This window comes from Cetorhinus maximus, chromosome 16 (assembly GCF_964194155.1).
Source record: "Cetorhinus maximus chromosome 16, sCetMax3.hap1.1, whole genome shotgun sequence".
NCBI classification, from domain to species: domain Eukaryota; kingdom Metazoa; phylum Chordata; class Chondrichthyes; order Lamniformes; family Cetorhinidae; genus Cetorhinus; species Cetorhinus maximus.
The window spans coordinates 84,504,109-84,526,291 of NC_135894.1; the positions used below are offsets into that span (position 1 = coordinate 84,504,109).

Below are 22,183 nucleotides of genomic sequence, written 5' to 3' on the forward strand. Positions count from 1 at the left end.
CTGAATTTTTCCAGGTGCTTTTGTTTTTGTTGTTAGAAATTGCTGTGGTTCAGAAAGGCGGCTCACCACCACTTTCTCAAGGGCAATTAGAGATGGACGATAAATGCTGGCCTTGCCAGGGATGCACAGGTCCCATGTACAGATATATTTAAAAAAAAGCTTCCAATGCTTTTTTAAGAGCTATACTTAATATCCTTGAATATCAGTCACTTTCTTAGAAGATAAGTTCTGGAGGAGTAATAATGCTGAAGTATTTTTTGGGTGATTACATATGCAAATGTGAACAGTTTAATCTCTTAATATTGCATTTGATGAATACGTTGCTGAATGTGGTTTCCAGCCACATGGACTGGGAAGATTGAGTTCAATCCATAATTTGTGCTCAGTTTGGGCGAAAGCTGGAAAGCAGAATGGCTGAAAGCAGTTGCATAGTAGTTGAGATGATATTCTGTAATCACACTTTGCTAGAAAATAGAGTGAATGCTTAGTGTAAACTTGCAAAAATGAAATTAGGCTTAACTTCCCTGCGGTATGATCCTTACTGCCTCTCCCAGATAGAGGAATGAATAGGCCAATTCCGTGTCCTTTTGACATTTGGTGCGGTAATTTCTGTAATACACAGCTCAGCTGCAAACACCTAAGTGATATTTGATAGCAAATCATGTGCACTCCACTAGGCCAGAAGTCTGCAAATGTGTGCTTATTGCTCATGTTCACAGTGCAGTGATCCCAGGCAGTAAATTATTTAATTGTTTTGAAAATAAAGGCAGCAGTATTTGCTTTCTCCAAATATCTTTTTAAAAACCCCTGGATTAACTTTATAATTGAAGACTTCCTGAATTCAATTTGACACTGTCTTAATGTTATAGTCTACATAATGTCGTGCCAAAGTAATGTGAGGTGGCCTGTCCCAGGAATTTGTGCACTATTTGGCTTTGATTCAGTCCAGAGTTGGTTCAGGTTCTGATTCTGGATTTATGCTTCTATTTTCACATCACTAAGAAGTGCTTTTTTTTAAGAGGGGATATGGGGTTTGACTCTGCGTCAAGTATTATGACACAGCTGATGGTAAGACTGAGGGAAATTTGAAACATAACCCATTTTTGCAATTTGTATGTTTCGAGATGCAGGCTTTGAATGTGGTAGTAATAAGACCACTGAGTATCAAGAGGTTTTTTATAAAACTAAATTAAACATTTATTAATACAAAAAAGATTGTAAGCACATAAATATGTCTGTAAAATTGCTACAATAATAACTACAAAAATCCCCTAATTAATCTAACTCTCAGTTAGATCCTCGCTAAGGCGACAGTAAAACACACAGATTTAAAGAGACTCCTGGCAATGCACACCCTGGACAGTCACATTCAAAATGAGTTTCTTTCAGCTCTGGATCCTTGCAGACAGACTTGAGGCTTACAGCCTGGAGCTTTAGATCTTAGAATCCCTCCTCCTTTTATCAACAGCCTTCTCTTCCTTTATACATATTTTCTTCTTTGAATGCAAATTCTCATTGTCACTAGATTTTTAAAAAATTTTAAATCTTCTAACAATAAAATCCTTTCATAATACCCACTCTACTAGTAAGCTTTATATAAAAATAAACACGTTTCCAAGCTGCACCTGGTTAGGTGTAATATTTCACCCACTCTTTTGAATGGTCTATTTAAAAATGCAAATTGCCCCCTTTACACCTCACCTTCTATTTCCCTATGTTTATCTAATTACCATTTCAAACCTACTTCCCTTCTATACGTCAAAGCCTGTAGACCAGCTGGCTTTAATCCAATCAAGACACACACACACATACATAGACACAGACACCACTAAACTCTATTTTAAAATAATTTCCAATAACATTATAGACATTATTATATCTTCTTGACTCAAGTATGACCTGACCTCCTCTGGGCATATTATATGCTTTTTAAAATATTCATTCATGGGATGTGGGCTTCGCTGGCTGGGCCAGCATTTATTGCCCGCTCTCCCCCAAGTTGCTCTTGAGAAGGTGATAGTGAGCCGCATAGAATTGTTTTAAACTGTAATCAGAAAATACTGAAAATTCGCAGCAAATCTGTTGACGTCTGTAAAGAGAAAAGATAGTCATTGTTGAACCTTTTTGAGCATTTAGTTGCTTCAACCAGTGTTTGCACCTGGCTCTGACAGCTCAAATCTGAGCTAGTAAGTGCAAAAGAGGTATGGTCGGGCTGCAATTGATTATGTAGCAAATAGTCTTGAGTCACATTTTTGTCGGATCACCATGTTGATACGTAAAATGCATTCATTTAATTTTTTTCTCTTTTTTATTCCTTAGCACCACTTCAAAAAAGGAAAATATCCCTCCAGATTATCCACTGACCCTTTTGGAAGGCCTCACTACCATTTCTCACTATTGTCTTTTGGATAGCTCAGCACAGACAAAAAAGGTACTTCCTCATTAATCGGTGAGCATACACGTTCAGATATTGCCTGTGCCTACAGTGATGCTACAGTTGGTTGTTGTGATGCTGTACTCCAGAAAGCCAGTTGGTGAAGGACAGTACTGGAGTTGATCTTTATTCAGTCACGCATTTATTGTGAAGAGTGAAACATTACAAGCCTACATCCCCTAACCCAACCCCATCACCATTTCGATAAATATTTCTTTACACTCTTTTGAGTTTAATTATAAAACTAATTAACTAATTAAGCAAATTAACAGCCTCTTGAAGGGAATGTCTCTTTATATGTGCTCAATGCCCTCCACCTGTATACATTGAAACACAATTGATATACCATTAATACAGCACAGTTGTTGAGAGACCGGGGATGGAGGAGAGTGAGAGGGAAATGTCTTGAAAGATGGACAATGCTTCACTTCATGTGGGGAGCAGGAACAGAAAAGGAAGTCTGAAAATTCTCAACATGTATAAGTATATGTCTTGTGTGGGCTAATGGTTAGGTGTCAGATGCCCAGTCAGCACATTATTGCTCAGTTCTAAACAAAGCAACTCCTTAACACCTACTTTTAATATGCACATCTTGGTCTGTTTATGGAGAAGATATGAACATATGTGTTCCCCCTCAGCTGCATGACTGTGCAGCAACCCAAAGGTTCCTGTGCAGGCTACGCATGAGTTGGCTCTTTAAAGTTATGGCATCTATGTGGGCGTGCAAAAAAATTTCAAAGGAGCCAGGCGCTTAAACTGAATTTGAGGGTATATTAACAAGCATAATATTATCCTTTTCCTTCATCCTATTTTGTTCTGCTTATGAGGGCCTGTAGCTAACATTCGTCCTGAAGCCCAAACTCAGGAACTTGGTATGTTGGTGAGGGTAGGATTTGGAGTAGGTTATAATTGCTTCCCTTCTCTATGGTTAAATGCCCTCTTTAATGGTTAGGCTAACATATGGGCAATACCTCAGTGGCGGTGGGCACATTACTGACTTCAGAAGAGAAGGAGCGGACGGGGGAGCGGAAAATGACCATCCATTTCTTACATTGCATTTCTCCATAATTAAAAATGTTTACAGCAATCCAGATAGCTGAGGACTAAACCTTCCCTGTGCAAGTTTAAAGAGCTGCAGAATAAATGGCCCTGACTGGATGGAGGTCCCCTCTCTCTGCTGGGCTTAAGGATTCCATGTGAAATACATGCGGGCAGTCTCGATCTAGTTCTAAGTGGGTATCCGTCCACAACACAAAACTATTTATACTTTGCCACTGATTAGTTTTCTCAGAAGGCCAGTGCAGGAAAAGCCACCTAGCCGGGGTGCTATTGTGGTTGGGGCTGAATGACCATTTTGGGCTGTGTTTAAGGACACTGACTTGGCAGTGCTTAATGCTGGCACTGGGTACATGAAATGGCCAGAGTTTCATTCCTCAGTAGTATTATTCCACGCTTTGAAGAGCAAGAAAGGAAAGAATCTGGTCCAATGCAGGAAATGTAAAATGCAAACAGAAAAGGCACAGCCGACCAGTTATACCTAACAGAAAAAAGATCTATCAAAATTTCATGGAGGGCAAGGCCAAGCGTTGGGCATCAGTAGCATCTTGGGAAGGAGCTGTGCACCCATGTCCTTGACTGAAGAGGTGAATTCATGATTCAGCTGGGTATCTTCATAAGAATTTTTGACTTGACCTGCATTTTGAATGCTTTTTCTTTTTTTTTTTTGCTTGTATACTTCAACTTTCTCTTTTATATATGTTAAAGAAAGCTATTTGTCTTTATGCACTGTCTATGCATTTTGTATCAGTCTACCACCACAGGTGACCCCACAAGCATGAAAAATGCGAAGAATGCTGTCCTTGAAGAATTGCCTTTAATCATCAACTCTACATCTCTTCTCTGGGGTGTAGTCCGAAGAGAAGAATCCCAGAGAAAGCACATGAATTTGCTTGATACTAGCAAGGCCTCGTCATCCATTTACTTTAAATCAACCAAAGTTAGTAGTGATTAATTCCCTTATTTTGAGGGGTTGGACTGCGGAGAGGTTGACTTAATTGTTCAATTATAACCTGTATAATTCTGACCACTAATTACCTGCCACTTTAAAACAACGCAGTCTTACTGCATTATTAGGAATTTTTCAAAAGGCATTACCCATCATAGCACGAGACAGATGTGGTGATGGGCTTTCTCGCCTACTTGTAACTGAAATCCAACTTTGTCTTCAGTCAAATGAGGCTGAATGGGCTGGAGTTTTAGCAGACAGGTTGACGATTGCAGTAAACCTAGCGTTAGCACCTTTGAGGAACTGTGTTCACTATTTTTGTAAATTGTTTATATTATTTGGCAGTAATCTTATATCAGGAAAACCAAGCTTTGTAGGACATTTTGCTTTCTTTCACTGGAGAACTAGAGAAACAAAAGAACGATATGGAGGCAAAGATTTTCCCTACACTTGTGACATTACTGAAAGCTGAATGCTGATAGATTTCATTGGAGGGTTTTCAGTATGTTTCGGATGCGGAGGGAGGTTGCGATAGGGCAGTCACACCTGCAAATGTCGGGCTGTAAAAATGGGAGCAAAGAAGAAGAAAAACCCCCCAAGGGCCCATTTTTCATATTTTGACCATTTTTTAATTTTAAAAGACACTTAGACAGAAAATCTTGGAGCTCCTGAATCCATTTGCTGCTCAGATGGGTGTCCACCTGATGGCGGCTGTGGCAGCCGTGTGGAACAAGAAGAAAAGCAGCAAAATACTGAGTCAAAACAAGGTAAGACCAGTGTTTATTGCTCAAGGCATGTTTGCATTGCAAGGATATTAGTTTAATCTTGACTTTCATTGAGTTCAAGAAAATTCCTGCCTGCTGGGCCATCAATTTTATTTATTTTCAGCTCATGTATAATTTATTCATTCTCGCGTACTAAAATGCTTAAAAACATTGCTATTACTGTAATAAAACAGCCCGAACACCAGGGGCACCTTTTTTTAAAAAAATTACACTCATTACGGCACTGATTCAAATGGCTTAAAACCCCAACAAATTAAAGGTTGTGGGTTCGAGCCCTAATCCTGGATTTGAACACTTCTTCTAGGCTGACCCTTAAGTGCTGTATGGAGGGAGCATTACGTTGTCAGATAAGACGTTAGACTGAAGTGCTGTCTGTGCAGCGTTAAAAGATCCCATTGAGCTATTCAAAGAAGATTTTTTTTCCTCTTGATGTCTTGACCACCATTCCTCCCTCATTCATCACTATCAAAACTGATGAGTTTGAACTTGGGCTTATTTGCTGCCTGTGGAACCTTGATGTGCACAAAATTGACTGCAGTGCTTCCCTACATAACAGAATCACAGAATTTTAACGGCACAGACGGAGACCATTTGGCCCATCGTGTCTGCATCGGCTCTCCAAATGAGCATTATGACCTTGTGCCATTGCCCTGCCTTTTCCCCGTACCCGTGCACATTGTTTTGATTCAACTAATCATCTAATGCCCTCTTGAACGCCTCAATTGAACCTGCCTAACAACAGTGACATTTTGAGAAGTAGATAATTGGATGTGAAATACTTGGGGACATCCTGAGGAAATGATGAGCTGCTTCTAAATGCAAGATTTTACATTTATTTCTATTCATTTTCTCCATGTCCTATTTTTGAAGCTTTTACCATAATTATTTTTAACCAATATGCTCTATCTGTTTCCTATCTCTGGTTGTCCTAGCCAACATTATGCCACAACTAACATCATTAAATATAAAATATTTGGCCATTATCAATGCTGTTTGTGAGAGCTTGCTATTCACAAATTGGCTGCTCCATTCCCTGCATTATGACATGAACTACACTTGGTTGTAAAGTGCCTTGGGGCAGCTTGAGGCCTTGAAATAAATGCAAGTTCTTTTTTAATTAAAGTAAATCTTGTAAACTTTTTTTCCCCTTCCTTTTTGATGGTAGCAGTTTTTTATTAGAGTATTTTTATTGGTTGAAAATGGGGTTTATAAGAACCATTTTTAAACTCAATCAAACTCCAATTTCTGGAGCTTTACATTCACACATCATAGAAACACCCAAGTTTAATGCATCCAAATTTTGTAGATTTACCAGCAGCTCCTGCAGCTTGACAAGTGACAAGAAAATAATTTTGTCCAGGACAGTCAGGGTTAACATTTGTTTCATTCGATCCATTGTAATTGTATCAACAATTTTCATAGCAAATGAATCCGTTGCATATGGTGAAGTTTACAACTAAAACATGCTGTTTCAAAGGTGTAACCTTGTTTTAAAAAGGATACTAGTCGTTTTGAAAAGTAATTCTTGACTAGTCCTTAGATTATAATTTGAAGGTTGTCTTTATCTTTGTAGACGCGGATTCTGCCTGTAGCCAGTGAAGCTCAGCTAACGCTAGTAGGGTTGGTCCAAGCATTGGACACACTCAACACTGACAGTATTTTACAACTGATAAAGGAAGTTGTCAAGAAACCACCTCAAACCAAAGAAGAGGTAAAACATTGTGCACTTTTTTTCTTTAACGTACACAGGTTCACTTTGTTGGAGGCGAGTCTGATTCAAGTGGGGATGGTCATCAGTGGAGTGTACTTAAATATTGTTAAAGAAAAATAAAACAGTTGTTGTCTGACTTCAATAGCACCAGGCAATAGGGCATTAGAGTCATAGTCCAGTGATTTGGGTCTAGTGCCAAGCTTTGGGGTTGGGTTGGGAATGGGAGCTATTTGTGTCTCAACCATGGTTGGGTAACACTACTGACAGACACTGGTGGAGAAGTGAAGGAGATTTAAATAGGATAAAAATAATTGCCTCTTCATTTTCAAAAGAGCTTATTTTATACCAAGTGCCCTTTTGAAAATCAAAAAATGATGCCATTGTTATTTGGAGAGATTTCTGCTAATCTTTCTTAATATGGCTTATGAGAGTATGTCCATCCAGGACACAGCTTGACCCCATCCAGGACAAAGCAGCCCGTTTGATTGGCACCACATCCACAAACATTCGCTCCCCTCCACCACTGACGCACAGGTAGCAGCAGTGTGTATCTACAAGATGCATTACAGGAATTCACCAAGGGTCCTTAGACAGCCCCTTCCAAACCCACGACCACTAGCACCAAGAAGGACAAGGGCACCAGATATATGGGAACACCACCACCTGGAAGTTCCTCTCCAAGTCACTCACCATCCTGATTTGGAAATATATCGCCGTTCCTTCACTGTCGCTGGTTCAAAGTCCTGGAACTCCCTCCCTAACAGCACTGTGGGTGTACCTGCACCACCACTTTCTTAAAGGCAACTAGGGATGGGCAATAAATGCTGGCCTAGCCAGCGAAGTCCACATCCCGTGAATGATTCACTGGGGATAGTGCACTGTAATATCAAGCCCCACTGCTCCCTGAGTGACAACAAATGTAAAAAAGTTTGATCAACCCACCTAATTGTTTAACTTAGGTTAACAGAATATGAGCACCAGGTTTATAAACTTCATAAATAAATAAATAACTGTTTATTGAACAAATTGTCTTTAACCAGTGGCAAAAGAAAGAAATATGAACTGCTAATTTCTAAACCTAAACTCTGCCCCTTCTTAAATCCCTATAGACAGACATATAAGACACAAAAGACACACACAAAAACATGGATTTTAAGGGTGGGATATAACAATTCAATAGCACCAATTTTGGAGTAAAGGATTTGAAGAGTTTATTTTGATCAGTGTCTTCCAAATTCCTTTCAGTTCTTTGTTGATGACACGAGGTGGTCTTCCAGCACTTTCAATCTTAATTTCACTGGTTGAGTACTAGCCTTTCAATGTCTCTAATGGTGATTTTCCCCTTTGCCCCTTGACAGAGGTTTTCAGAGAGAGCGCAGATTGTAGAGGTTGTTGAGAGGAAAAAGCCAGCTAGCTGTTATTGTAGAATTACTGGAATCTTACACACGTAGCAGAGAGAGGTTTTAGGCCTTGTTCCTTTCAGGCTAGGAGCTATTCTGCTGCTGCACTGCTCTCGCACAACCCTGGTCACCTGGTCAGGAGCCAATTAAAACCTTGTTGCCAGGCAGTTCCCCATGAGACCAAACACTTCCTCAGCACCATTCTGTCTTTCAAGGCACGCTCTGTTCCAGGACAGCAATGCCTCACACTGTTCCAGTAAACATGTCTTTCCAACTGCAGCTATTGTAATTTTAATCTACAGTCCAACAGAAAACAAAAGATATGTTCTTTACAATATATAAACAAGAGGATATTGGCGATTAAGCATGGTGTTAAGTGTGTCTCTAATTCCGCCAATGTTCTCCTCCTTAGCTGTGTCTTGTATGTAGGCGTTAATGAGAAGCCAGACACCACACCACAAAAGGGAGATAGGAAATTGGAGGACAAACCACCCAAAGATATATGTTCAAATGTCTGCTAACAATTGGTTTTAATGTAATATTGTTAGGGGTCTCAGAGCAGGTCTTCAGCAATCCTGTCAGCTGGAGAAATTTGTGGCGCAGGAGATGAGGTGAAACACAGAAAACAAAGTAATTTCCATTGAAGAAAAAACCACTCCGGGGGTCTGGGTCAGGGTGAGAAGTTGCAACCAAACTGCGTGTGCTTTCTAACGCTGCCGCAACCCCTCCTGCCACCCAAATTTTCTCCATTTCTCCCAGCCTCCAAGACATTGACACTTGTTGGGGTACAAAAGCACACCTGGTAGCTTCCTGATTATTTGCCCAAGTGCTTGTGAGACTAGCATCTGTCATCAGGCTTTTCCATCACTGACCTCTGGTTGCATGATGTATATACCAATAGTAGGTGGCAGTGGACTGTGTTACGATGCCCATGTAGACCAATAAGAGATGATTCACAGATTTGTTGCAGTGTCGAAGGCCCATCGTGTCTGCAACGGCTATCCGAATGATTGAATTTCCCAATGACTGATGGAAAGGACAGAAGGACAAAACTTCACATTTTAAGAATCTTACTGCAACAAACAAACTAAAATCAACATAGATCAAACATTAATTAACAGACAGCTAATATGTCAAACTAAAAATAGGTACGTTGGCATTAACTAACATAACCAAAATATTCCTTGCAAAACCCTTTTTACTGTGCGCCACGCTTCTGGCAGATATGTAGCATTAAAGAAACATTCCCGCTGTCATTCCCAGCTCATCAGCGGAGGTTCACTTCCCCCTGCCATGCCAAATTGGAACTTTCGGTGTCCTTCGACAATAGTTCCACTCCTCCTGAATTTTCCCAGATACAGTTATCACCAGCAAGGCACAACTTGGTGACTCCCCGTTCCTTAAATCTCCAAGAGCGCTGTCCTGTACCCTTTCTTTTGAACAGAAACCGAACTATCCTGCTTGGTCGCTGACAAAAAAAACAGTTCCCCCTGCTTGTCCTTAGCAGTAGCTTCTATGTTTCTGCCTCTGAAACATCAGCTGTCCTTTTTTTTGTGAGATACTGTGAAAGGTGTTAAAACTACCACTCCGCCTCTGAGTTTTTATTTGAGTTTCTTTGCCCATGGCAACGAGATCCCATGGGCGTGTTTCTGAACCTGAGGTATTTATCCAGACTTCACTGCTTTGCCTTCAGTTAAAGGGGACATTTTAAAACATAACTGTCTTGTGAAGTTCAGCATTCATGACCAGTGTGATCAGCAGCAAGAATCCTGCCAATTCTTTTTGTTCCTTCCCCCTAAAGCAAGAATGCTGAAACCAGTTGTCGTGTTCCCACCATTTTTCTGTCTGAGAGGAGCAACCTCGATCCACACCAAATAAATCTGAAATCTATCTGCATCGTTATGTACCGCAATTACATAGTGAACCTATCGGCGGGATTTTCCCCACCCGCCTGCTGCCGTGATCATCCAGTCCCGCCGCAAGTCAATGGACTTCTGGCTTGGGGGGTGGGGGTGGGGGGGGGCGCGCCTCACCCGTGGCGGGTCTCACCCGCAATGGGGTTGGAAAATCCTGGCCTATACATTCAATTATCGGGGAGTCCGTAATTGTTTACAATTTTGAAGAAATGCAGTCTGATGGTGTAAAATGCTAATTTGTTTCAATCCACTGAAAGTTAGGTTTAAAACATTGGATAGCTTCTTGTATTATTGGATAACTTTATTGTGCTTTTTTTTTCCCCCCAGAAACCGACTTTGGTTGATATCCCAATGCTGCAGTTCAGTTTTGCGTTGCTTCAGAGGTAATTCTGTTGTTCAAAGAGCTTAAAACACATTTTCTGATATTTGCACTGACCATTATTGAGATGTGGCAAAACTGTTAAAAGAATGAAGTGAAGCAAACTTGAAAATTTGTATTATTGCTACAAATGTATGAATTTTTGCGGATAAGAAGCTATTTCCAGTATCTTGTCCACTTAATGCTCAGATTATTAGAATATGGGTGGGAGTTTGCAAGTCTGTTGATTAAATGTTCCAATTTCATCTAAACTCATCCATTAGATTATAGCTTCTTGCCATTCTTGGCTATTCTTTATATTTGATAAGCTAACTAAAACCGCTGATTGCATTTACACTGTCTTTCAAAAATTCAATTATTTTGTGAATTGGATGAACCATCATTCAAGATAGTTTCAAAACACTACGAAGTAGAATTTTGCTTGAGCCAGGCAACATTTATCTCTTTGCATCAATTGGCAATGTACAAGTGTAATTTTTTATTGCTCCTATGAAAACTGACACTATCCTTCCGGTTTCATGTTCCCTTAAACATCCTGATGTCATGAAGGTGGGCCACCGATTTCGATACTCTTTGGGTGACTATAAGGAGATAAATCGCTGGTGGAAGAGAAACACTATGCTATTTTTCTGCTTCCCTTTCACTCGGAGAAACTCCACTCCTCCACATCAAAAGTAACTGGTTCCAATCAGGAACTCACTAGAATGAGGATCCAAAGCTAGTTTAACCCTCACCCCCATTTCACTGAATTTCACTTTTAACAAGGACAACTGACCTCAATTATCATTTATGTTCTTTTATTACAGGCTTTCCATAGCCAGTTTGCAGGATGTTCTGCCATCCTTGCTCATCCTATTGAAGGAATCAGTTCAATTGAATTTAGCTCCACCCGGGCATTTCCTTTTACTTGGGTAAGTAACTTTTCTATTTTCTTTTTGAATTGCCAGCATCAATTTTTGCAAATATATGTTTTAAAATGCATCCTGAATTATTTTAATTTTTGGAACACCGAACTAGTTCATCAGGAATATTTAGCCTGTTCTTTTTTGATAGCCTAGGGGGTGGATTTTCCCCTCGGTGGGAGAGGTCGGGAAGCTGACCGCCGCCCGTGATTTGGGCCGTACCGCGATTTCACGCTGGCTGGCCAATTAAGGCCCGCCTGGCGTGAAACATGAGCGGCAGCGCTCAGCACTGCCTGTGTGTGGGTGGGTTGGAGGGGGGGGGGGGGGTGGGGGGGAAGGAGAGAGGAGGGCGAGCGGGGAACTTCGCCATGCGCTCGAGTGCGCACTGGAAAAGCTCCCTGAGGCACCTTGGAGCTGCCTCGGAGATGAATATTTTTCAGAATTAAAAAAATGAAGATTTCTAAAATGTCATAAAACATGTTCCCTCATGCGATTCTGTCACATGAGCAGGGACCTGTTATAAATGAAATTTAAAAATTTTTACTTTATTTTTAATCGCTGATGGAAACTTCATCCCGCCCGTGGATGAGGTTTCCTAAAGAATGCAAAGGCCGCTTGGCCTTTTCGCCTGCCCGCCAACCATAAGGTTGGACAGGCAGCGAAAATTTTCTTTCAATTACCTTTTTAATGGTGTTAATAGGCCTTTTAATTGTCAGCAGGCGCCAATCGAAATATCGTGCAAGTGTGCGATGACATCGGGACGCTTGCCCGACATCATCGCATGTTGTTTTACGCTCGATTGAGTCGGGCATTCGCCTCCCCGCCCCACAAGCTAAAAATTCTCCCTATGTGATTTTTCATCATAACTTTCCAGAAACGCACCCAATTGCTCTTGAACCCATTTAAGCATACGAATATAAGCAGGAGAAGACCATATGGCCAATTGAGCTTGCTCCACCATTCAGTAAGATCATGGCTGATCTTGGGCTTCAACTCCATTTTCCTGCCCATTCCTCACATCCCTTGATTCACTGTGAGAACAAAATTCTGTCTATCTCAGCCTTAAATATATTCAATGATGCCACATCCGCATCCCTCTCGGGTAGAGAATTGCAAAGATTCATAAGCCTTTGAGTGAAGAAATTTCTCCTCATCTCAGCCCTAAAAGATTGGCCCCTTATTCTGAAACTGTGCCACCTTGTTCTAGATTCCCCAGCCAAGGGAAATAACTTACAACTACCCTGTCAAGCCCCTTAATAACCATGAATGCTTCAATGAAATCACCTCTCATTGTTATAAACTGTAGAGAATATAGACCCAATTTACTCAGCCTTTCAACATAGGACACCTTATCCCAGGGACCAATCTAGTGAACCTTTGCTGTACTGCTTCCATGTGCATGTATATCCTTCCTTAAATATGGAGACAAAAAATACACAAAGTATTCCAGGTGTGGTCTCACTGAAGCCCTGTATGACTTTAGCAAGACTTATTTATTCTTGTACTCCAATTCCCTTGCAATAAAGGCCAACATGCCATCTGCCTTTCTAATTGCCTGCTGTACCTGCATGCTAACTTTTTATCTTCCCTGTATGAGTATGCTCAAGTCTCTCTGAACATCAACATTTACAAGTTTCACACCTTTTTAAAAATATTCTGCTTTAATATTCTTACTACTAAGGTGAATAACTTCACACTTCCCCACATTAAAATCCATCTGCCACCTTGTTGCCCACCTACTTAACCTGTCCATATCTCTTTGCAGCCTCTCTAAGTTCTCCTCAAAACTTGCATTCCCACCTAGCTTGGTATCATCAGCAAACTTAGATACATTACTATAGATAAAAGCAAAGAACTGCGGATGCTGGAAATCCAGTTTGTTGATGATACCAAGCTAGGTGGGAATGCAAGTTTTGAGGAGAACTTAGAGGGGCTGCAAAGAGATATGGACAGGTTAAGTAGGTGGGCAACAAGGTGGCAGATGGATTTTAATGTGGGGAAGTGTGAAGTTATTTACCTTAGTAGTAAGAATATAAAAGCAGAATATTTTTTAAAAGGTGTGAAACTTGTAAATGTTTTAGATACATTACTCTCTGTCTCTTTGCCTAAGTCATTAATATAGATTGTAAATAGCTGAAGCCCTAGCACTGATCCTTGCAGCACTCCATTTGTCACAACCTGCTAACTTGAAAATGATGGAGGCTAGTGGAGGCTGGAAGAAAGGTATACAAAGAAACAACTCCTTGCCCCTCTGCATCCAATTCCCAAGTTAGTACTTCTTCCCCGTCACACTCAGTCCCTGTTGTGTTCGGTCCTAATCATCTTCACTTTGTGCTTCCACTCTTTCTATGATTTTACAAGAGTATTCTTAATACTCTATATTATTCCAGTTTCATATCACGGAAGCACAGAGTGCAGAAGAGGCCCTTCGGCCCATCGAGTCTGCACCAACACGTGAGGAACACCTGACCTGCCCACTTAATCCCATTTACCAGCACTTGGCCCATAGCCTTGAATGTTATGACATGCCAGGTACTTTTTAAAGGATGTGAGGCAACCCGCCTCCACCACCCTCCTAGGCAGCGCATTCCAGACCATCACCACTCTCTGGGTAACAAAGGTTTTCCTCACATCCCCCCCTAAACCTCCTGCCCCTCACCTTGAACTTATGTCCCCTCGTGACTGACCCTTCAACTAAGGGGAACAGCTGCTCCCTATCCACCCTGCCCATGCCCCTCATAATCTTGTACACCTCGATCAGGTCGCCCCTCAGTCTTCTCTGCTCCAACGAAAACAACCCAAGTCTATCCAACCTCTCTTCATAACTTAAATGTTTCATCCCAGGTAACATCCTGGTGAATCTCCTCTGTATCCCCTCCAGTGCAATCACATCCTTCCTATAATGTGGCGACCAGAACTGCACACAGTACTCCAGCTGTGGCCTCATCAAGGTTCTATACAACTCCAACATGACCTCCCTACTTCTGTAATCTATGCCTTGATTGATAATGGCAAGCGTCCCATATGCCTTTTTCACCACCCCACTAACATGCCCCTCTGCCTTCAGAGATCTATGGACACACACGCCAAGGCCCCTTTGTTCCTCAGAACTTCCTAGTGTCATGCCTTTCATTGGAAGGAGTAATTTGACAAGTAAGTATTCAAAGTGTATTACCTCACACTTTTCAGGGTTAAATTCCATCTGCCACTTATTTGACCATCCCGTCTATATCTTCCTGTAGCCCAAGACACACAACCTCACTGTTAACCACCCAGCCAATCTTTGTGTCATCTGCAAGCTCATTAATCCTACCCCCCACATAGATGACTATGTCATTTTTTAAATGACGAATAATAAGGGACTGAGCACAGATCCCTGTGGTACGCCACTGGACACTGGCTTCCAGCTACTAAAGTGGTCCATTATTAGCCTATGATGCCACTAATTGTTCTGAGGCCCAGTTTGTAGAAGATTTGTGGAGTGCACACATAGACAGCTTATGTCGCAGCTTTGCTTAAGATTTGGTTACAGTACATGAGGAGCATCAGAGTTGTGCAGATACCACTCTGTCCTGGTGTGATATTATCCAGGTCGTTTTATTGCAATGTTGTTGACTTTTAATTTTTAAAATTAATTTGTAGAATATTAAATGACTTCATGTCTCGAAACCCTAATTTGGAAAACAAAAAGGATCAGAGAGATCTGCAGGTAAGAAAGAATATTTTTTAACTAAATTTAGTATATTAAAGTTATTATATTAATTTCTAGCGCCTTCATATATTTTACATTGGAACTGTTTTGTGCTTTCTTTTACAAGGAGGTGGCCCAAAAAATAATTGAAGCTGTAGGGAATGTTGTTGGTTCCTCGCTCGAACAGACCAGCTGGCTGAGCAGAAATTTGGAAGTAAAAGCTGGGCCTCAGGTTTATTTGGAGGAGACCAATTCTGACATTGTTGAACATGGTAAATATCTCGAATCTCTACACTTGGAGGCTCACTTCTATAATGTTAGTTGCTTAGTTATGCATAATTTATGATGGCTAGATTTTTTTAAAAAGCAGCAACTGCTGGACTACTTGGGCTGAATGGTCTGTTTCTATCCCATATATTCTGTGTAATAGGAAGCCAATATCCTGCTTTGATCACCACCCAGAAACACCATTTTCTTGTCGCATGACTCCTCCATACAAAGGCCATCTGTTGAGACACCCTCTGATATAATTGGAACAAACATGAACCAGGATATTGGGTTCATATTACATAGGTTACATAGACTATGCGGCCCAACAGGTCCAATCAGTGTTTATTATTTTTAAAAATTCATTCATGGGATGTGAGCTTCGCTGGCTGGGTCACCTATGTTCTACTGAAGCCTCCTCTCAGCTTTTCTCATCTAAATGTACCATTGTATGGCACCCATACATTCAAGATAATTTTACTACTGTAAGCAAAAAGTGCAGTAGCACCTGGCACACAGGCCAATTCTGTGGAATTTCATTGGCCTATCACAATGTCATCAGCCTGCAAAAGGGAGAGAGTTGGCAAGTTGACAAAATCTCAGTGCGGAGACGTAAGTGTAACATCTGAAGAAACAGGCAGATTGTTTTTGGTGATTAACATTAAACTAGACTATCATTTACTTCTTATTGGTCTACCCTTGTATATTTTGTAAAAATATTTCATTCACATAGCTACGTAAACAGTTTAATTTCCTGGTAATGAACAACAAAGTGTTTGGCAGCAGTATTTTGCGACGAGCATGTTTTAACTGATGTGTAATGTCCCTTCATTTACAGTCTGTGTTTAACATGTTTTGCTCTTTTCTTGTCATGTGTTGGGCATTTGCTGGTTGCCCTTATTTTTCTAAGTTGTCTCACATATATGCTGTGACAGTGGATCCATTCACAATGTGAAAAATAAACACTTTACTTGGAGAATAAAAAGCATTGAAGCTACAAAATAGATCTGATTTGCTATTGCTTAGATCCATTCAGAAATCAGCATTTTTGCTTTTTTGCGATTTTTTTTAATGCAAAATTGTGGTACTGAATCAGCAAATCATGCATACAGTAACTATAGAAATATAATATGATGTATTGTGGGATGTCATGCTATGCCAGATGACATGTCTGTCGAATGTATCTATTGGTGGCATCATTTTTTTATTTGTTCACGGGATGTGGGCTTCACTGGCTGGGCCACCATTAATCGCCCATACCTATTTGCCCTTGAGAAGGTGGTGGTGAGCTGCCATCTTGAACCGCTGCAGTCCAAGTGGTATAGGTACACCCACAGTGCTGTTAGGGAGTTCCAGGATTTTGACCCAGCGACAGTGAAGGGACGGCGATATATTTCCAAATCAGAATGGTGTGTGGCTTGGAGGGGAACTTCCAGGTGGGTGGTGTTCCCATCTGTCTGCTGCCCTTGTCCTTCTAGATGGCATTGGCCGTGGATTTGGAAGGAGCTGTCTAAAGAGCCTTGGTGAATTTCTGCAGTGCATTTTGTAGATGGTACACACTGCTGCTACTGTGTGTCGATGCAGTAATGGTAATGTCACTGGACTAGTAATCTAGAGGCCCAGACTAATGTTGTGAGGACATGGCTTCCGCGGCAGTTGGTGGAATTTAAATTCAATTAGTAAATCTAAAATATAAACCTAGTCTCAGTGATGGTGACCATGACAACAATCATTGATTGTTGTTAAAACCCACCTGGTTCATGACTGTCCTTTAGGAATCTGGCATCCTTACCTGGTCTGACCGACATGTGACTCCAGACCCACAGTAATGTTGTTGACTCTTAACTGCCCTCTGAAATGGCCTAGCTGCCATTCAGTTCAAGGGCAATTAGGGATGGGCAACAAATGCTGGTCTTGCCAGTGTCACCCACGTCCCATGAAAGAATAAAGGAAAATAAATAGCTTAGATTCTGTTCACCAGTGTGTGGACAGGATTTTAATATTCATCAGTTCAGATGTGTGCGTGACCATTCGTTGTGTAAATTATTAAGTTTTTGGCGTACCTTGTTCACAGGTGCGACATGTAATTGAGGTCTTGCAATGTTTGGGTGAAGTGTATTAAAGTGTCACTGTTAAAAGTGAAGTAAGACATTGTTCTGGTTTGTATTTCAAGGCTCGTTCTCCCCGCCCTCGGCTGTGGTATCAACAGCAGTCGCTTCTTTATACAGTGTGCAGGCCCTGACTTTGCTGGCTGAGGTAAGTCTGTGTGTGCAAGCATGTAACTTCAATTAATTCATAGATAATTCTCATTGATATAATTAAACTTTTACCCCTATTATTTTTCAGCCAATCTTAAATGCCACTTTAATTCTGTGTTCCACTCTACAACCTTGTGATTTTTTTTTAATGAAGTTAACTCATTTTAGGAGTCTGCTGCATTGTTGCCCTCAGTGCTGCAGGTAAACATGTTCTTCATCCTCCCTCAGGATAGTTTTCAATTTAATGAGAAGGTATTTATTCTCTCTCAAAGTGCATTTTGTTTTTTTCACCTTGTGTAGCCAGTAGAATAGATGGGTAGTCTGCTCCCAGGATCCTGCTCGTGCCACTCATATTTGTCGAGCGGTATAGAAAAGTGGGTTTGGGTCATAAGTTCTCTCCATTATTTATCTTCGGTCAGTTCAATCCTCCATGTGCTCCTGACAGGTTGTGGCTGATGTTTTCTCATTGCTGGGGAGAATGCAGCCTCTGCTGCGTGTGTGAATTAAATTTAGAATTATACATTCGGTGACCTGTAGTAACAATGCTGAAGTAAGCAATATAGCTCTGCTGATGATGAGAGCCACCAATTATATGAACATAGGAGCAGGAGTAGGCCATTCAGCCCATCGAGCCTGCTCCGCCATTCAATACGATCATGGCTGATCATCCACTTCAATGGCATTTTCCCGACACTATCCCCATATCCCTTTATGTCATTGGTATTTGGAAATCTGTAAATCTCTGCTTTAAGCATACTCAATGACTGAGCTTCCACAGCCCTCTGGGGTAGAAAATTCCAAAGATTCACAATGAGGGGAAAAAAAATTCAACTTTGAGAAAGTTTGAAATGTCTATAATCCGTATATAATTTAAAAAACAATTTAATGCAAATTGTACATCTCACTGCGGGTTCCTACCCACACAATGGTTTTATTCCTTTGGTACCTTGTGCCTGAGGTACTTTGTTTCAAGTGAAGTCTTGTCCTTGTGTTTCTGGCAGCTTTCATCTGAATTGGCTTTTTTTTTTGGAATCGTTTTCAGCTGCTCGCACCACTTCTTGATATGGTTTACCGCAGCGATGAAAAGGAGAAAGCAGTGCCTCTCATCTCACGGCTGCTGTACTACGTGTTCCCATTCCTGAGAAACCATAGGTAACAAGATGAAATGTTTACACAGTTGCTTCAACCAATTGCTACGGTGTTGAGAGTTCACGGATCCAGCGTTTCGGACCAAATAGATCAAAATTTATTTTCTGTATAGAATTTCAAACTACAAAATAAACCCGTACCTTTATCTCGGCTTCTTTCAGTTAGTGGGAAGTCAAAGTAATGATATAAATGTCCGTGTTTTACGCGTGCCTGTGCATTTCATCTTAGGCTTACTTTATTCAGCGTATGGAAACCAGTTTTTCATGTGAGCAAATGTGTCAATTTATGGACCGGAGTCTGCAGCTGGGAATAAAGGGTCTGGGAATAAAGGGTCTGGGAATAAAGGGTCTGGGAATAAAGGGTCTGGGAATAAAAGGTCTGGGAATAAAGGGGTTGGATTTCGTGGTGTAAATCCAGAATCTTGCTGAAGTGAGCATCAGGATAAAAGTAGTTATAAACTGGGCTGATGTTCCAGTGTAAATTCTGTATCATCAGAGTTGCTGTCCTTCAGATGAGATGTTAGACTGAAGTCTAGTTTACTTCAGCTACCAAAAAAAAGTAACTACTTGCGGAATGTTATTGCTGCATTTTGTACATTGCATTTACCATCATAGCTTTTCATGTACTCCAGGTATCTGGAGATATTTTAGCTGTGTCTGCATAAACCAGTTGAAATGTTTCATAATTGCCACTGAAAATAGTTTAATAAAAGCAAAATACTGCAGATGCTAGAAATCTGAAATAAAAAAAAAGTGCTGGAAAAACTCAGCAGGCCTGGCAGCATCTGTGGAGAGAGAAAAAGAGTTAATATATTGAGAGTCCGTATGACTCTTCAGAGCTCTGGGCTGGCCAGCCGAATGTTTTACGTGCCCCACCCCTGGTCAAAAACACTGAGGTTGGGGGCTGCAAACTCCTCCATGACTGAACCCCAGGCAGAACTGGCAAAGACTGCAGCAACATTGTTGTATTGTATAATTGCATTCTAAATGTGTAAATAATGTCCGTTTCTTAGGCAGCAGAAAAACACACTTTTAGTTTTAGTACTTATTGGTACAAAATTGGAAGTTTTACTTGGGCTACATGATGGCTATGTAGTAAGTTTTTTTTAAAAAAAATGTCAAATGCACTGAGGAGATTAGGGCAAAATTCTCATATCTTGCTGTCCCATATGTGGAGGAATTTAAGCAGTTGTAGCCATGATGCTGTCATTTCTCTTTGTCTCCCTGTTGTGTTTAGCATTAGATAATACCACAGGATGTCGTTACTTCGGTCTTTTTTAACTGTAAAAGATTTGTTTCTTTTTGTTCAGTCCTGCTTTAAAAGTGTGTTTTTAAAAAAGGAAATTTATATTATTCAGGGCTTTTGCCAATCCTTTGCTGACCAGAAATATTTTGACCCCGATGAAGTTTTTAAAAAAAATATTTTGTATAAGAATGTAGAACATGTGCATTTTTTTCCTTTTGAAGTAGATGTGTACATTTTAGTTTAACTGAAGATGTGCTTAATTTTGGGTGTAGAGATTATATACTAATTGTTGTGTTTTTTCTTTAGTAAACACTGAAACTCTCTTCTTTTCATTTCCTCTCAGTGGGTACAACATTCCCAGTTTTCGAGCCAGTGCTCAGTTACTGAGCAGTCTGAGTGGCTATGCCTACACCAAGAGAGCATGGAAGAAGGAAGCCTTTGATCTCTTCATGGATCCACTCTTTTTCCAGATGGACTCCTCTTGTATTAACCAGTAGGAAAATAATATCTTTTCCTGTGTAAAACTCCAGGTTCTTATACTGTTTATTGAGAATGGGTATGTAAATTTCACTTGGAGGTGCTTCATAGTTTTGCCAAAGTATATCTTGCTATGCATCCTAATGCCCACAGAAAGTGGACATCAAACCTTCGATTACTGTATGCAAGACTAAAGCTTCAGCAAATCTGACTCTTATGGCTGCAGTTTCCAAAGTAGATGTCAAATTATGGTATGAACTCATTAAGTCAAAGGAAACTGTCGGGATGCGGGATGATTAGAACTTGCATTTGCTGGACTGGATAAAGGAGGTGTGGACAATGTGTTGTGAAGCACAGCTCTATTTAGGTTTGTGCCTACAACAGTACTTGAACTAATGCCACCATATCCCCCACAGAGGTTTGTATTCGGACCATTTCCAGTAGCTGCTCACCAAGCTGTCAATGACTTCCTAATTCTGCACCCCTTCTCCATTTCTTACAGCCTATGGTAAATCTGGAGATTTCTTCCAATTTACTTCAGTCTACTCTTGCTATAGTCCATATTTGCTATTTTACCACACGATAGTCAATACACTGAAGAATTCAATTTGTTTTTCTAAGTATTTTTCAATAGTCCTAAAGTAATGGTTGCTATGTTGATGTAAATGTTTAAGGAGCATCCTTCAAAGCTGAAGAGATGACATTAAGGATTTGAGGTGGAATATGAATAGATAAAAGAATTCAAGAACAAACATGCATTCATATAGTTATATTCAGAATCTCAGGATATTTCATTGCATCAAAGGCAATGAATTAATTTTAAGTACATCCACCACCTTCAACACTCACTACCCCTCTGCCACCTTAACAGACTACCCCATCCGCCAGCTTCAACATTCACTCCCTCCGTCAACGATGCACAGTGGCAGCAGTGTGTACTGTCTACAAAATGCACTGCAGAAACTCACCAAGGCTCCTTTGACAGCACCTTCCAAATCCCTGACCTCTCCTAGAAGGACAAGGGCAGCAGATGCATGGGAACACCACCAACTGCAGGTTCCCCTCCAAGCCGCACAACATTCTGACTTGGAAATATATCGCTGTTCCATCACTGTTGCTGAGTCAAAATCCTGGAACTCCCTCCCTAACAGCACTATGGATGTATCTACACCATATGGGCACAGCGGTTCAAGAAGGAAGCTCATCGCCACCTTCTCAGGGGCAATTACGAATGGGCAATAAATGCTGGCCTAGCCAACGACACCCACATCCTGTGAAAGAATAAAAAAAGTCACTATTGTAATATAGAGAAATATGGGGCTAATTTTCACATAGCAAGGATACACAAACAGGAATTCATTAAATGACCAGTTAATGGTTTATTGTGATGGTGTTTGAGGGGTAAATGTTAACCCTGACACAGGGCTCCTAGTTCTTTGAATGGTGCCAACCGTGTGGACAGGTGAAGCCTCAGTTTAATGTTTCATCTGAAAGTCGGCACCTCTAACACAGTGTAGCAATCCCTCAGAGCTCCACTGAAGCACTGGCCTAGATTATGTGCTAA

The 22,183-nt window shown here is 40.8% G+C and overlaps 1 protein-coding gene across 2 annotated transcripts in view; it reads left to right on the forward strand.

Moving 5' to 3' along the window:
- Nucleotides 1-22,183, forward strand: part of dop1b (DOP1 leucine zipper like protein B) — a 137,525-nt gene that overhangs the window by 92,394 nt on the left and 22,948 nt on the right. For both annotated transcript variants that reach the window (XM_078560234.1, XM_078560235.1), the window contains exons 20-30: nucleotides 2,320-2,431; nucleotides 4,242-4,430; nucleotides 5,081-5,206; nucleotides 6,798-6,935; nucleotides 10,579-10,634; nucleotides 11,437-11,541; nucleotides 15,175-15,241; nucleotides 15,351-15,495; nucleotides 17,664-17,746; nucleotides 18,791-18,900; nucleotides 20,486-20,635. In XM_078560234.1, coding sequence (XP_078416360.1) covers nucleotides 2,320-2,431; nucleotides 4,242-4,430; nucleotides 5,081-5,206; nucleotides 6,798-6,935; nucleotides 10,579-10,634; nucleotides 11,437-11,541; nucleotides 15,175-15,241; nucleotides 15,351-15,495; nucleotides 17,664-17,746; nucleotides 18,791-18,900; nucleotides 20,486-20,635 — 1,281 coding nt within the window. The remainder of the gene's footprint in view (nucleotides 1-2,319; nucleotides 2,432-4,241; nucleotides 4,431-5,080; nucleotides 5,207-6,797; nucleotides 6,936-10,578; nucleotides 10,635-11,436; nucleotides 11,542-15,174; nucleotides 15,242-15,350; nucleotides 15,496-17,663; nucleotides 17,747-18,790; nucleotides 18,901-20,485; nucleotides 20,636-22,183) is intronic.